General features: G+C 42.9%; 1 protein-coding gene across 2 annotated transcripts in view; it reads right to left on the bottom strand.

Moving 5' to 3' along the window:
- The window catches only part of ZSWIM8 (zinc finger SWIM-type containing 8), a 2,332,791-nt gene that overhangs the window by 2,033,672 nt on the left and 283,856 nt on the right, over positions 1-15,263 (bottom strand). For both annotated transcript variants that reach the window (XM_069240531.1, XM_069240532.1), the window contains exon 4: positions 7,496-7,668. In XM_069240531.1, the coding sequence (XP_069096632.1) occupies positions 7,496-7,668 (173 nt within the window). The remainder of the gene's footprint in view (positions 1-7,495; positions 7,669-15,263) is intronic.

Here is a 15,263-nt window from a genome sequence, read left to right as displayed (position 1 = left end):
AGACACAGCTCTGCTGTTGTAGCAATGCCAATCACTAGCTAGGGGTTCGCTTATATCATATCCCTCTTGATCTGCACAAAGGGAGCTTCCGCAAGGCCCTGGCAGGCATCAGGCCCCAGGTACACTTCTAGCAGTCCCTACCCCTAGCTCCGATAGGTAGGATTGCATTGGCAAAGATGGTCATACTACCTCGGCTCTTGTACTACTTTGCCAACATTCCAGTCACCCCGCCGAAATCCTTCTTTGCTGAGCTAGATTCACCCCTGTTCACCCTTAATTAGAAGAACAAACGCCACCCAGTTGTCCTCAGAAAACAACAGCTACTGGTAGGCGACAGGGCTGGGAGCTCCTGTAGTAGTTTGGACTCTTGCTCTGAGCAAGACTGCTGGTCTAAGGATGACAATACTTTCGTTTGTAGGTGACTTAGGGGGTCATTTTGACTGCGGCGGAAGTGCCGCGGTCGCACTGCAGGGCCGGCGGTATTCCGCCACTTTTGCCATGGCGGTGATAATCCGCCTGGGCAGTGCTGCTTGCAGCGCTGGCCAGGGGATTACGAGTCCCCGACCGCCAGCCTTTTTCTGGCGGTTTGCACCGCCAGGAAAAGGCTGGCGGTACGGGGAGTCGAGGGGCCCCTTACAGGGCCCCATGCAGCTTTTCACTGTCTGCTATGCAGACAGTGAAAAGCCCGACGGGTGCAACTGCACCCGTCGCACGGCCGCAACACCGCCGGCTCCATTTGGAGCCGGCTCCTATGTTGCGGCTTTGATCCCCGCTGGGCCGGCGGAAACCAGGTTTCCGCCCGCCGGCCCAGCGGGGATCTCCAAATGGCCGCGGCCGCATTGGCGGCCGCATGACGGTCAGATCTTGGCAGGCGGCTGATGCCGCTCGCCAAGGTCATAATGACCCCCTAAATCTTTCCTACAACTATTTGCAACTGTTGTCCAAACCTTACCGGCTCACTAACAGTACCTCACCAGAAACACTATAGTAAAAGGTGATTTATGGCAGTCGTTTACGCATGGACTCAAAAATAAGATATCTCAGGGAATGTCATGGTTAAACGGAGATTACCCTTTTCTCACAGATATATTATGTCTCATACAAACACAGGCAATGACACAGATGCAGTAAAGTTATAATAGCTTTTTATTTAACATAACTGCAATTTGCGATAAGTTGCATGGACTGCAATGATTAGGATAATGAATATAGCAAGTAACAGTATTGTGAAGAAGAGAGTCATTGTTATGAAGACCCCCACCATTTTGCAATATAAGAAAGAAAAATATATATGTATATATAAGATGGAATATGCCCAAATACCCTAATGAGAATAGGCCAACCTCCTACCTAAAGGAGAGCTGGGTTTGCTAAACCTAATCTGCCAAAGGCGTGTCCATGAGAGTAGCCCCCAACCCTCGTTACCTTGGAATGAGGTCTCTATCTCAGACTCCGCAGGGACACGAAGACTGGTTCAGCGTCAAGATGACTGCAGCATCGGTATCAGCGATGGTGGCGATGCCCTCTGGTCGGAATCCCTCTGATTATCTGTCTAAAGTGTGATGTATTTATACAGATCTACAAGGTCCCCTGACGTAGGTGTATTCCAAAACAATAGATAACAGGCATGCTTGGGACGGCAATTAATATCAACAATCCCTCGAAAGTATAGAGAGGGAAAATCCCTAAGTGTGAACACCTACTGTTTGTTTGTCTTTGGTTCTTGATCTTGACGCCTTGGCACGGTGACACTGATAATGTAACTCATAACAAGTGGCCTAACCATAAACAAGGCAGCCATCTTAGAAGAAATAAATAATTAAATAGGCTAAGACAGGGCAAGCTAAGTAGGTTAAAAGTCACTAGGTGACAGGGGCACGAGTCTACAAGCCAGCGGCTAAGCTAACTCCTGCTATCCCATTAAAACGAACTAGGATTCACTACACTCCCTCCTTAGAAGAATATTATTTAGCTGCAAAGCTGCAGTGGTTATCGTGTTGGGCGAAATCAGCAATGAACATCGGACTATGCCTATAACCACAAAGCAAAATCTACACCTTCCAAGGGTTCTAGCCTCATCTCCTTGGTCTCTGCAGGTGGCAACTGCTCACACTTGTAGGCTCCGTATCAATCACCTCACACAGGGGACACAAGCATATGCCACTGCCTTCCCCCTGGTCAGCCTCCCCCACTTCTCTGGTTTCTTTTTCGCCCACAGACATGAGAGCCTGGACAGTAAAATCACTGCTTATGGTGGGTGACCTGTTCTCCAAAGGCCAGCCTCTCTCATACGACCAACTGACTGCGGACCATGCCCTACCACCGAGTCACTTTCTTACACACCGACAACTCTGCAACACATGGCAAACTTTATAGGGCGCATGGGAGATGGAACCAGCTAAAATTCGGTCCCGCAACCCATACTTACAATGAGCACAGGTTGCCACCTCATCACAAGGCTGTATAAGGCCATTTGCGAACTCATGGACCCCACCCCTTATTATGAGGAGTAGATGAAAAGATGACTTTGGAAGGATGCTTCACGATAAGGAATGGGAACAGGCACTAGAATACTCCCAGCAAGTCTCCCGTAACTCCTGGTTCAAAAATATTAAATTGTTCATGCTACATTGGGCGTACCTCACACCCCCACCCAACTAAATCGTTATTACTCTGGTGCACACATTACTAAACCATACTGTCTCACACCCGACGCGGACCACAAGCATATACTCTGGTCGTGCACAGCTTTACAAGCAGCCAGTGCATGCAGGAGGTCATGGAGTTGCCTGACCTGCACACATGGGAGGCATGTGCCCTGGGGGCATTATTAGATGTAGGAAAAAAACACAAGGTGCGAACCCCATTGGTAGCCCTGGCACTCCTTCTTGCCAAGCACGTGATTACACTCCATAAGCGCTCGCTGATGGCTCCACCAGTTGCGGCTTGACACAGGGTGATGAGCAAATGGGGAATTCCAAAGGAGATATGAGAAAGTTCGACATCTCCGTAAGCCCCCACTCCTCAATGGGCCACATCCTTGCAGAATTCCAACGGGGCATGAGCAAGGGTGATCTCCTACCATGAGTTAAACAGACTACCCCAGAATTGTCATAGGTCGTGAACACTAGTGACCTCTTCCCTTCTATCCCATCACAGATATACGGCCCAACACCACCCTCCCTGACTTTTGCAGTGTGACTGGTTCCTGGAGGATGACCTATGCCTATCCTTGCCCCCCCCCCCCTTGCCCACCCACGGCTGACATCACATAACCAACCTTGACATCGCCCTCATATACAATACTGTCCATACCATTGTACCCCTCTCAGTAATCCCTTCCTGCCACGCCCATGTCTGTACTCTGTCCCCTCCACCCCCAGTTCATACTCCTTCCCCCATTAGTACTACAGAGACAGGGCACAGATATACTTCACCATTTTAGAGAGTCCTCTACTACACATCCCAATATGGAAGTCTCAATATACTCTATGAGTTATTGTATGTTGTTGATGTACTAATGGTTATCTACAAAACCTGCTTCTTGTTCCAGTGTCTGGGGATTATGTACTCAGTCATAACTGTTGTATGCATTATAAAACCCAATAAAAACATTTTTCAAAAAATAAAATAGGTATCCTCTTGGCCACACTGGGGAGGGAGCCCAGTGGGCTTAATACTGCTAATACTGGCATTGAGGAAGAGGCTGAGGCTGATCATCTTGGCTGTACAACTGTTGGTTGAATCTTAATTATTTCATAATGCAACATAGGCCCAGTGCAGGCAGAAAATGGCTTCTCAATCGGATCCAGTACTGACACCAGCAAAAAATGAACTTGTGTGGACCTTGTGGCCATAGTGAACATCTGGATCTGCTTCATTATGAGTCTCAGATTGGGTCCCCAGGGGGACTGTCTCGGATGAAAGACTTGTAGTAAAAGTCTAACCGGTCTCTCAATCCCAAAGGGTTACAAAAAAAAGGCAGCAGCACCTGGAAATTTGAAGTATGGCCTTCTTGAAGCCAGTTATCTGCTCGGAGATTGACAACTGTTGAGGGGCTGAGCAGCACTCCTTAACTAAGGATTTAATCCAACACAGTCCTAGGAAATTACATTCCTATGTGTTGTGTCAGACACTAATATTTGGCAAAGGTAAGAAGAGGAGATCAAGTGGTCACCTGTCAAATATCACCCATCGCAAAGCCACTGAGAAGAGCAGTAGAAGTCACTAGATTCCTGGTGGAATGTGCACAAATGTCAGCCGAATGGCTTTTCTTGGCTAAAGCGTAACAGATCTTAATGCAAACATGAGATGAAAAACTTGATCACCGCTTCACCTTTTTTGGCTCCAGAGAAGTCCACTGAGAGCTGGTTATCTACTCAGTCCAGTCTTGTACCGGCAATGCAGTAGGAGGACAGATACACCTTTTGGCAGAAGCGATCGGCAGGTATGAAAGACAAGCATAGGTGGGTAACACACTGTGAATGGTGGCCAGGCAGAGAGGGCCTGGAACTCTCCAACCCAATGAGCCTAAGTGATCTCTAATAGAAATACAGTTTTAAGACTAAGCAGGCAAACTGAGCATCAGTTCAAACTGAGATGTCACAAAAGTTAATACCACATTTAAATCCCACTGCAGAAGAATAAAGGATATGGGAGGAACCACACACAATACACCTTTCTAGAAACGCAGCAGTGAAGGCATCCTGATTAAAGAGGGCTGATCAAGAAGACACACAAAGGCAGCAAGTACTGCCAAATACCCATTCCCAGTGGCAAGCCCTGTTGTGCAAGGGAAACTGCAAAAGAAAAAAATAGAAAGGCAAGCCTGGAAGGAGTTTGAAGCAAACACACCCACAGCAAGAAACAAATTTGGACCAATGGTCAGCAGGCACTGTTTTGTTGGCAGGTTTTCAGGCATCCAGGATGATATCCACTACTTGTGGTGGCAAGCAAACGTTCTCCTGCTGACACAATTAAATCTCCACATGTATAAATGAGGTGTATCAGAGCCGGGGTAGAACATCAGACCATCTTTAGAAGTACGCAGATCTATCCAAAATGAGAATGCTGTGCGGATGAATGCAGAGTTCCACCAGATCAGCAGACCAAAACCCCCTTGCCCAATCAGAGGCAATAAGAATCAGTTGCGTTTGATCTTATTTAAGGGGGAAGTGCAAGGCAAATAACTTTAGTGTGCTTCCTGTTCAGGGCAGTGACACAAATATCTATTTGGGGGCAACCCAATTTGGAGAATATCATATCTTTCACTTCAGGATGCTGATCACAATCAGGGCCCTGCAAAGATAAGTGACTTAAGGCATGCCTGCCAAAAGGGATACCTCTAAGAAATTATCCTGCTGCAGAGCCTTTCATCACAGGTGCAACATTTCCCACCATAAGGTCCAAGGGCCCACAAAGCTCTGTTTGTTGATGTAATCTAAGTTCTAAGTGAGGGCTTTGTCTAAAAGTATCAGAACATCTCTTTGCTAAACTGATAGGAGAAAAGCCTTCAAGACAAATAAAAGTGTCACAACTTGAAAATACTGTTGTAGAATCATTGCTCTGGCGTGTGCCAAAGGCCTCGTTCCATCATCTCCCCCAGATTGGCACCCGAAGCCAAAGAGGAGGTATTGATAACAGTGGTTTGCAACTGCCAAGAACTTAAGGAACGACCTACTGCTGTCTGATGGGTGAAATGGGATATAGTGGAATGCCATCCCAAGCGATTTAAGTGGCTGAGATGAAGTCAAGCATTCCTTTTGCAACTTTGTTTCTTGCAGTAAACATTTGAAAAGTGTGAAATGTATGAAGGGGCCCTGTGCTCACTGTCCAATAGGGCTCTAGTAGTATTACCTCAAGGATACAGACTAAGTAGGCCAAAACCAGTATGGGATTGCTTATGTTCTCGTCCGGAGAGGAGGTGGCCTGGTAGTTAGGTCTAGAATGTTCTTACTTGAGCAGGATAAAGAATAATTTCCATATTGCTGGTCTTGGTCCAGCATAGCATGGCAGGTGACAAATGATGGACCAGAACACAGTCCCAAATGATTACCACTGTGAAGATAATTCAAGCATAGTTTACAGCATTTTGTTGTTTGTTGCTATAATCTGTTAGGCATTCCTAAGGCAACGGAATCCAAGCCAAAGAGCTTGCTCATTCGAGCAAATAACTAGCCTTTACTGAAAGACTGTGCCAGGGGTTGGTCCTTGAACAAGGCTCGAACTTTTTTTTCCTGCCACTTGAATAACGTCCACTGTTTGAGTGTTGTTGAGGTAGGTGGTGTTGTCAGGGGCTGAAATGCTAACGCTTATGAAAGGTTTGTTTGATCCAATACGGCTCTAGGAGGATATTCATGAGGACAGGATTCTGCGGGAAGAACTAGCCATCAGGAAAGCTAGAACAGCATAGCTATTTAGAAAACTGTGGTAGTGAGGTTTGGTGGTGCTATAGGACACCACTGAATGAATTGTGAGCAACTAGTCGAGAATGGAAGAGATAAATAAGATTCAATGAAGAGCACAAGGAGAAATAAAGGGAAACCTCATTGTCGAGATGGCAAGGTAGATTCCAAAATACACTAAACCACATGCCAGAAGCACAGTCTGAACACAATGCTTTGCCTGTTCTAAAGGAGAGAAGATGGACATTCTGAGCCTGGTAAACATGAAAACACAGTATCATTCCCATTCAGGTTAGCCTGGAAGTAAAGATATTTTAATGCGGGGTGCCCACTTATGGCCATTTGTCTTGAAATGGTAAACACTTCAACTATTGGCGGAACTCTTTACTGACATCGCAAATTTTCAGTTTTTTCTGGCAGCTAAAGTTCTGGAACCAGGAGACACCTTCTGCTCTCAAAACCTACCTTAGGGGCACGTGAAGCACTAATGAATCTCTGTTGGAGGGCTGAAAGGGAAGAGAAAGGCAAAAGGACAAAGGGAGCTGCTGTGCAATGAGGGAACTCACAGCAGTGGACAAAGAAATTAACGGGGGTTGGTTTTTTTTTTTCCACTTATTATTAAACCCCGCAGTTTATGCAAAATAGGAGGTGTGACCATTTCCACTCCTCCCTGAAATCATCACACACCATATGATATGATGCAAGCTCACTACCTTTGGAAATCCCAAGCAGCCCTAGGCCTGTGTCACTGACCCTCCATGTAATTAGTCTGCGGTTGTTACCTTTTGAAGTAAATGACTGGTTCTGACAAACTACAAACACTGTTAATGAACGTTCACCTCTCTACAACTCACACAGCACTTTCTTCTGTATATGCCACAACATAGTCCATAATTGTTAACAGATGACCTTTAAAGTGGAGTCCACTAAAATTGTGCCCATTTCTAAAAGGTGTAAATCCCTCCAGTTAACTGTAGTGGAGAGACAGGCAGCAAAAATAAAAGAAAGAGTTTATAGGTGGACAGATGCAAAAAAATAATAAAAGTAATCTTTCATTTCAAGGTAGCTAGCACTTGTGCATTCAAACCTACATTGTGTATTCTGAAGAGACAGAGGGCTACTACATGAGCACACCACTTGGCACCAGCTCCACAAGTGCAGCTGCACGAGGTTATTCTGCAGCGGTCAAACATCACAGCAACGTTGTAGGCTCCTTTTGGTGGTACCATTTGAGGTGGGATCACAGTGGCACTCAGATGAAATCCTGTTGGAGAGAAATAAGAAAACTGTACATACCAAGATCCTTTTATCTAGAACTAAATGTCTAAAGACCAGCAAATAACAATTATTTCTAAATGTCCATTGCCCAGTTACTAAACAAGATGTTTGTTGTCCCCACATGCTACTTTCCATTAACCCTCACCTATATCTGCCTTAGTTTGTCTATCCTCTTATTGTCTTTGGCTCCATTATATTTGCAGTTTCATCTAAATCTCTAATTCTAAGAGAGACCTCTGTTTGAGAAAAGACTGCCCTTTTGTATGGAATAGATTTAGAAATATAAATGTCGCTATTAAACTCCCCTCTGCTTCCTCTTGCCTGATGAGGAATATTTTTGAGGCTGAAATCCTGAGATTGTGTATAAAAGCTGTAACATTCTATCAGTTTGCTTCTAAAATATCTATGACATACGTTACTTACTTGACACCAATTATTCTCCCCTGATAAGGATTCTCCACTAACTCACTGTTTGGAATGCAATACTCTTGCACTGCTCTAAAAACAATAATAGCACAACCAAAAAGCATGGAGGGAGCAAGATACCTCTATAAGTTGACTTTGATTCAGACAGCTGCTGTGCTAGACAGATCACAAATTCTAACGTTAGCAAGGACAATTCCACCTCCCCATCACCAAACTCAGGTTCAAGTGGGTCTTGAAACACTAAAAACATTTATAATAATAAGGCAAAACGCAATACTGCATGCTCATATAGGGAAACAAAAGACAGCAAGTTGCCAAAACCCCACACTTACACTTCTAATTACACATAGATTCTCACTCAAACATACCCCTTGAGGCGCACACTACACATGTAGACCTCTATATGACAACTATATGATAACTGACACAGACCATCATGGACAAACAACAGATCCTCACAAGACACTACTTGTGCCCTTCTCGAGTCATCCAAACAAAACAGAGACAGAGGTCACGTCCCAAAGAACCTACAAGATACGAAAAGACAGACAATCAGGCATGGCGAGAAATGATAATGGGAGGACATCCCCCACCCACAGAGAAACAAATCATCAATATACCAGTATGTCCAGGCCAAGCAATCAATACTACTAAACCAACAATAAAATGTATGCTCCATAACTGTAGAACTGCTCTTAAATACAGCACCGAAATAGCAGAAGTAATCATCTCTACAAAATCTACATTGCATTCCTTACAGAAACATGCCTGAATGACACCATGGTACCCATGATCGATCTACTAGTTCGCCGGGGCTTCACCATAAGACGTAGTGACCAAGATGGAAAAAAAAAAAAAGGAGGTCTAGCGGTCATTCACAGGAACATCCTGCAAAAAGATCCCTCTAAAAGTGAAAATACTCCAATTTTGATTGTCTAGGAATAAACCTCACTTCAGCTGGACTCTCGCCAACCAAAACCTGCTTAATTTATCATCCACCAGGAGATTAACAGCTCTTCTCAGAACATCTGATAGATTTCACACCACATAGTCGCTCCTGGTATCCAACAACTTAGTCCTAGGTGATTTCAACATTCAATGGAAATACACCAATAACACTCTAATAACAAACCAGAAACACTTCATTGAAAACAACAACCTAAAATAACACTGTGTCAACCCCTCACAAAAAGGAAGCTACATCAGACCTGCTCATAGTCAAAGATGAATCCTTAAGCCTAGGCACCATTCAACCAATATACTGATCAGATCACCACATCTTTCACTTACATCTCAACACAGAACACAAAGATACCAAAGGACAAGCCCACAGACCCAAATGTTGGATAAGGAACACAAAACAAATAAACAGATGAATTAGCAGAAAAGATCAGCTCCAACATCCCTGCCTCAAGCAAGCTCCACTTGTTGGAAGACCTAATAATACACTACAAAGAAACACTACTATACGCAACCAAGTGGCCACAGTAAAATTCAAGAGACTAGGGGCCATATGTACGAAAGCTTTTTCCCATAGACACAGAATGGGTAAAATCCTTTGGTACATCTGGCCCTAAGAAACAAATCACTATGGTTCAAAAATGATCTAAATGAAGAAAGACAACTCAGACTAATGGGAAAAAACTGGAGAAGGGACCTCTAACCTTAAGCTACTATGGCAGGAGAGAAACCAATACAAAATACACATCTTTAAAACTAAAGCAGACTTCTGATTGCAGGTAGACAAAGCAAATAATCACCCATAACAACTCCAACACCATCAGACAACAAACACCCCAAACAGTGGCTACAGTGGAGAAATCTGAAAACATATCAAAGTTATCCACAGAAAAAATATCCTGAAAATAGAAGCATCTTTGAGCAACCACCTTAACAAGAAGGACTCTCCAGTGGACACTCCCCCCCCCACCCCTGAAAGAAATGACCAAGGACAAACAGACTGTGTCTCACCCAGCCCAACTGTTCTTGAAGAACAATGCAATAATGGAAGATGTTCAGAACGCTTCAAGAGAACAAAATCATGAAGGTCATATCAGACCTAAACCCAACAGGTCACATTGTTGACTCCTCCTTATCACAACTAATAAAAAAAACACACACATCGTAGCAGCTACATGTACCAGCAACATGGCCTCTCTAACAAATTGCACAATGCCACATTGCCTTAAAGTAGGACAAATCACTACACTCCTTAAAAAAAAAAAAACAGGTGTAGACTCCCAAGGTCTTAAAAACGTCTGCCCAGTAGTCAACCTACCTTTCCTAGTAAAAGTCATGGAGAAAAGAATACAATTTCAGCTCAGTGAACACACAGATGACCACAACCTACTTGACATAAAAGGTTGGGCTTCAAACAATGCTGCAGTTCAGAAACAGCAATCTTAAGCATAACCGATGACATGTACAGTATGAATGACACAAGGAACTCATGTCTGCTAATATTTCTAGACCTTTCTTTCGCCTTCTACAGAGTTGACCACACAACCCTACTAAACACTTTAAAATCATGCCTCGGAATCAAGGACATAGTCTGAAAATGATTCATCTCATATCTTAACAGTTGCTCACATCTACGCATAATGAATGACCTACTATCCAACACAGTCCCAGTCAACTAATGTGTTACACACATGGCTCAATCCTATCCCCCTCATTAATCAACCTTTACATGGAACCACTGGTAATGATCCTGAAATAAGCCAAACTCAACTCCCACCTATACACTGACAACACACAACTTTACCTTAAAATCACTTCACCAAAGGATAGCCTCCCACTAAATTGGAAACTAATGGAGGTGCAACACTGGCTACATAAAATCACCAATAATTCAACCACCAAAATGCAGAATTGCAACTAATCTTCCATCATAACAATATATCTCAGATGGATTTCTCAACTGAACACTTCTAACTGGCAACCAACAACAGGAGACCACTAAGGATCACACTAGACAAATATATGAACATGACTACCCACATAAATACCAAAGCAAGAAGTGTCATGCACAATCTCAAACTCATCAATAAAAATAAAAAAAAACAACCAAAGTCTTCATACCTGAGGAAGACCTCAGAAACTGATTCAAGTCATGGTGATATCCAGACTATACTACAGATACGCAACCCTCACTGGCACAACAGAAACCTACCAAGCACCTATGAAAGCCACACTAAATGCAGCAGCCAGATTCATTTCAGAAAAGAAACGCTTCAACCACATCACATCCACTCTTGCAAGACTCAAATGGCTATCAGTTGAAGCAAGATGCACTCTAAAAACATCCTGCATCACACACAATGCCATGCACCAAAAGAACACCAGAATGCCTATAAAAAAAACTGACTTGATCAGGAAGAACTTAAACTTGAAACAGGGGTTCACCTAGAACTCACGTTAAAAGAAAATATAGGTAAAACAGAAGTTATCTGTATAGAAAGAATCTCATAAAGCCCAGCAGCTACACCATGCAGCCAGGCGCCATCAAAGAGGATTATCACCCCCAGGACATCATCTGTCCTGAAGCGACCCTCTCATCCGGCCTGGGGTCGAAACTCCATTGACACCAACATGGACAGACCTTGTACTAAACCCTCACATTATGGGAACTGGTCAGTGTTGCCATACATGTTATGCTAATAAGTCTATCTTGTAAATACCAATGTACCACTGATTCACACTATTTTTGTCACTATTTTCTTCTATGATTATGTTTTTTTTTTTTTTTTTACTTGGGCTTCTTGCAAAATTTCTTCACTTCACGGCGTCATTTTGCTTATGTTTTTTGCTACTGGTTAAAATCTTAAATTAAATCTCAACCCAGTTGACTTGAACCCAACTATGTCATACTGGTTCCTCTACTTTCAAAATCGAGTGCTTCACGACAGGTATCTGTGTCTCATTATCAAAATTGTGTTTGAGATTATTTCCAGACACACAACGTCTGTTCCCACATTTTCTTTTAACATGAGTTCTATGTGAATGTCTGTTTCAAGTTTAAGGTTGATACTCATGTTCAAATGGACATTTGGATTGCTCTTGTACTTCTTTATTAGGTTGGGAAGAAAAAAAAAAACACACACTCAGGAGCACAGATACACTGCTTCTCAAACCACCAAAGTTAAGGAAAAAAAAAAAAAGGATGATACACATACTTATTCAGGGAAATGCACCAAGGATATAGAACTCCATTCCACTGGAAATCCGTGCTAACCCTTCAACAGCATACTTCAAGAAAATCTTAAAATACTTCTAGAAAGACAACCTGATTTAATTAGGAAATAGGCCTACCAACACTAGTTGCCAAACCTGCTAGGACCTCACCACATACTGGCCTGTTGCCTGGAAGGAAGGATAATAAAACTCCACCTCCATACCAAGAAGCCTCACAACTTCAAATCAAATGAACAACTGTCACCTAAAGGAAACAACAAAGTACCTAAGATTTCACTGGGGTGGCTAACAAACGCATTCTTGAACACGGAGAGCAAACTGTCCACCTGTCATAAAATTTACGATCTTTAAATCCCAACTACCAAACTGGGTAAAATTGGAGAGTGAACTCTGATATTTGTTAAAATGTATGTACAAAGTAGCATTCCATGTTTATTGTACAGCGCTCTGATACTGTATGGGTCAAGTACACACTATATAAAACTCTCAATAAATAAATATGGCGATCTGTGTGTTCAACCCATTTATGTTCTGCTATGAACAGTAACAAAGGCAATTGTTCCTCAGTTTCCATAAAGGTGTGCATCGCTGACTCTTTCTTCACAGGAAACAAATACACAATTCTAGGTTTGAGAACTCTTTCACATCCCTTGAGGCATTGTACATATAAACACACCCTAATAAAATGGTTCATTTTTTCCTATGTTAAAGTACTTAACAAGTTCACAAAGTCCAGGTGACCTCCAGGCAAGTAAAATGAAAAAGGTTAAGCAATCCTGACCTACTCTAAGCGCTGTTAGAGAATGTTGTGTGCTTTCAGAGCACGTTAAACCTTGCAACAAGTGCCAAATATCAATAGTAAAACAACAGAAATAACATTTTTAAACAATATTAAAAATGTAAAACTGGATTACTAATAGCCAGTCAGACACAAAGAGAGTGAAAGAAAAGTCCATATTAAATGAAACACTATTTAACACTATACCTGGTATATACGAACAATAAAATATATGTTAGCATTTGTTATTTACTCAACCAACCAAAAATCATGTTTCACTGATCTGTGATAACCACATTTGTGAACCAAGGGACTCCTAGATTAGCAAGCAATTATGTTGTAATCTAAACACAGAAGCCACTGGTAACAGCCACATTTGACAACATATCTTAAGTCAAAACTCACCCAATAATGCTCATTCTCACAGGTGAAGAACACATTACTTACTTTTAGTAACGCCTGATCTGGTAGAGATTATATAGTTGAAAATTTCTTACCTTAGAGCATTCCCCAGGCATCAGACTTGGTCTGGAAATTTTCGAGGAGTACCTCTGCGCACCAGTAGGTGGAGTAGTCTGTGCTGAAAGTGACGTGCACAGGGCCTATACAGATGCAACCCAAGCTGACATAAGATTCTTTTTGTGGCATTTCCGTGCTGAAGCAAGGCGCCACAACAGAATGGACCTACGAGGGCTACCGTATGCAGAGAAATCTGTTCACAGCTCAGGGAAGATGGGAATTTTGAGGAGGAATCTGCAGCTAGACAGAGTTACTACCAGATAAGATGTTACCAAAGGTAAGTAACTTGTTCATCTGATAGAGGCTTCTAGCCACAGGTTCCTTATCTCAGAATAGATACCGAAGCAATACTTCCCAGGAGATGGGTCTGCGAACAGATGTAGACCAGAAAGTCCTGAAAGACCAAAAGGGCAAACTGCCCATCATGACAGACCTAACTGTCGAGGCAGTAGTGTTTGGTAAATGTGTGCAGAGATGCCCATGCTGCAGCCTGACAAATGTCCAAGACAATGACTCCATGAGCAAAAGCAGTGGTTGCAGCTTTGGCTCTGGTGGAATGAGCATGCAAGTCCTCAGAGGGCTGCTCCCTGGCCAATGTGTACAAGATTATAATACAAAGCACAATCCATCTTGAGATGGTTTGGTCCTTCATGGCCCTTCTTTTCTTTGCCCCGATGAACCCAATGAAGAGTTGACTGTTCACCTGGAATTCTTAGGAACGAACAAAGTAGAAAGACACTACTCTTACTAGGTCCAGGCAGTGGGGTCTCTCCTCCTCTTTGGAAGGGTGAGGCAGAGTAAAGAATGTAGGCAGTGTGATGTCCTGGCCTACGTGATATGGTGTTACCACTTTCAGCCAGAAAGAGCCACGTGTTCACAGAACTAGTTTGTCAGGGAAAACAAGTTGGGTAAGGAGGGTGCACAGAGTGCCTGCAGTTCACTAACCCTCCTAGCCAATGTAATGGCCACTAGAAAAGCTATTTCGTGATCAGAAGGTGTAGAGGAAACTTTGGCATCGGCTCAAAGGGTAAGAAAATGAGAAATGTCAGGACTATATTCAAGTCCAGTTATATCATGATGAATAATTTCGTAGAAAACATATGCTGTAGACCAGAGGTCTCCAACCTTTTCTGTAGCGAGAGCTACTTCTAATCAGTGAAAATCATTGTGAGCTACCAAAGTCTAAACAACTTGTGCATCATTAACGGACACCCACATACCCAGCTTTCTTGACTAACTCTAATGTGCATACAGCCAGACACTATGGTTTGAACAAAATACTTTGACTAGTGGTAGTATGATAGGGCTGTCACGTGTCAGTGAGGCAGTGTTATTTAGGGATGCATGAACATGTGTGCATATGAAAGGGGATAAATGTGTATAGGTAACTGAAAGCCTGTGTTGTATGTACTTGTGGCACAGGTCATACATTTAGCTACTGTTGCATGTATAACACAAACATACAATGATTTTTTAAACAGCAGAATTTGAAGTGCAAAATTGTTCAAAATGTGGTAAATTGTTCTGTACTTTAAATTTCTCCCATTTAAAGAATGACTGTACTATTACAAATATGGCACAGTGTTCTACTGCCCACTGGGAGCAAGATGCCTGATTGCAGTTTGGAAATGCAACACTTTGAAACAAATTTTGAGAAAATTAAA

This window comes from Pleurodeles waltl, chromosome 6 (assembly GCF_031143425.1).
Source record: "Pleurodeles waltl isolate 20211129_DDA chromosome 6, aPleWal1.hap1.20221129, whole genome shotgun sequence".
Lineage (NCBI taxonomy): Eukaryota > Metazoa > Chordata > Amphibia > Caudata > Salamandridae > Pleurodeles > Pleurodeles waltl.
This window is presented reverse-complemented; position numbering and strand designations above follow the sequence as displayed.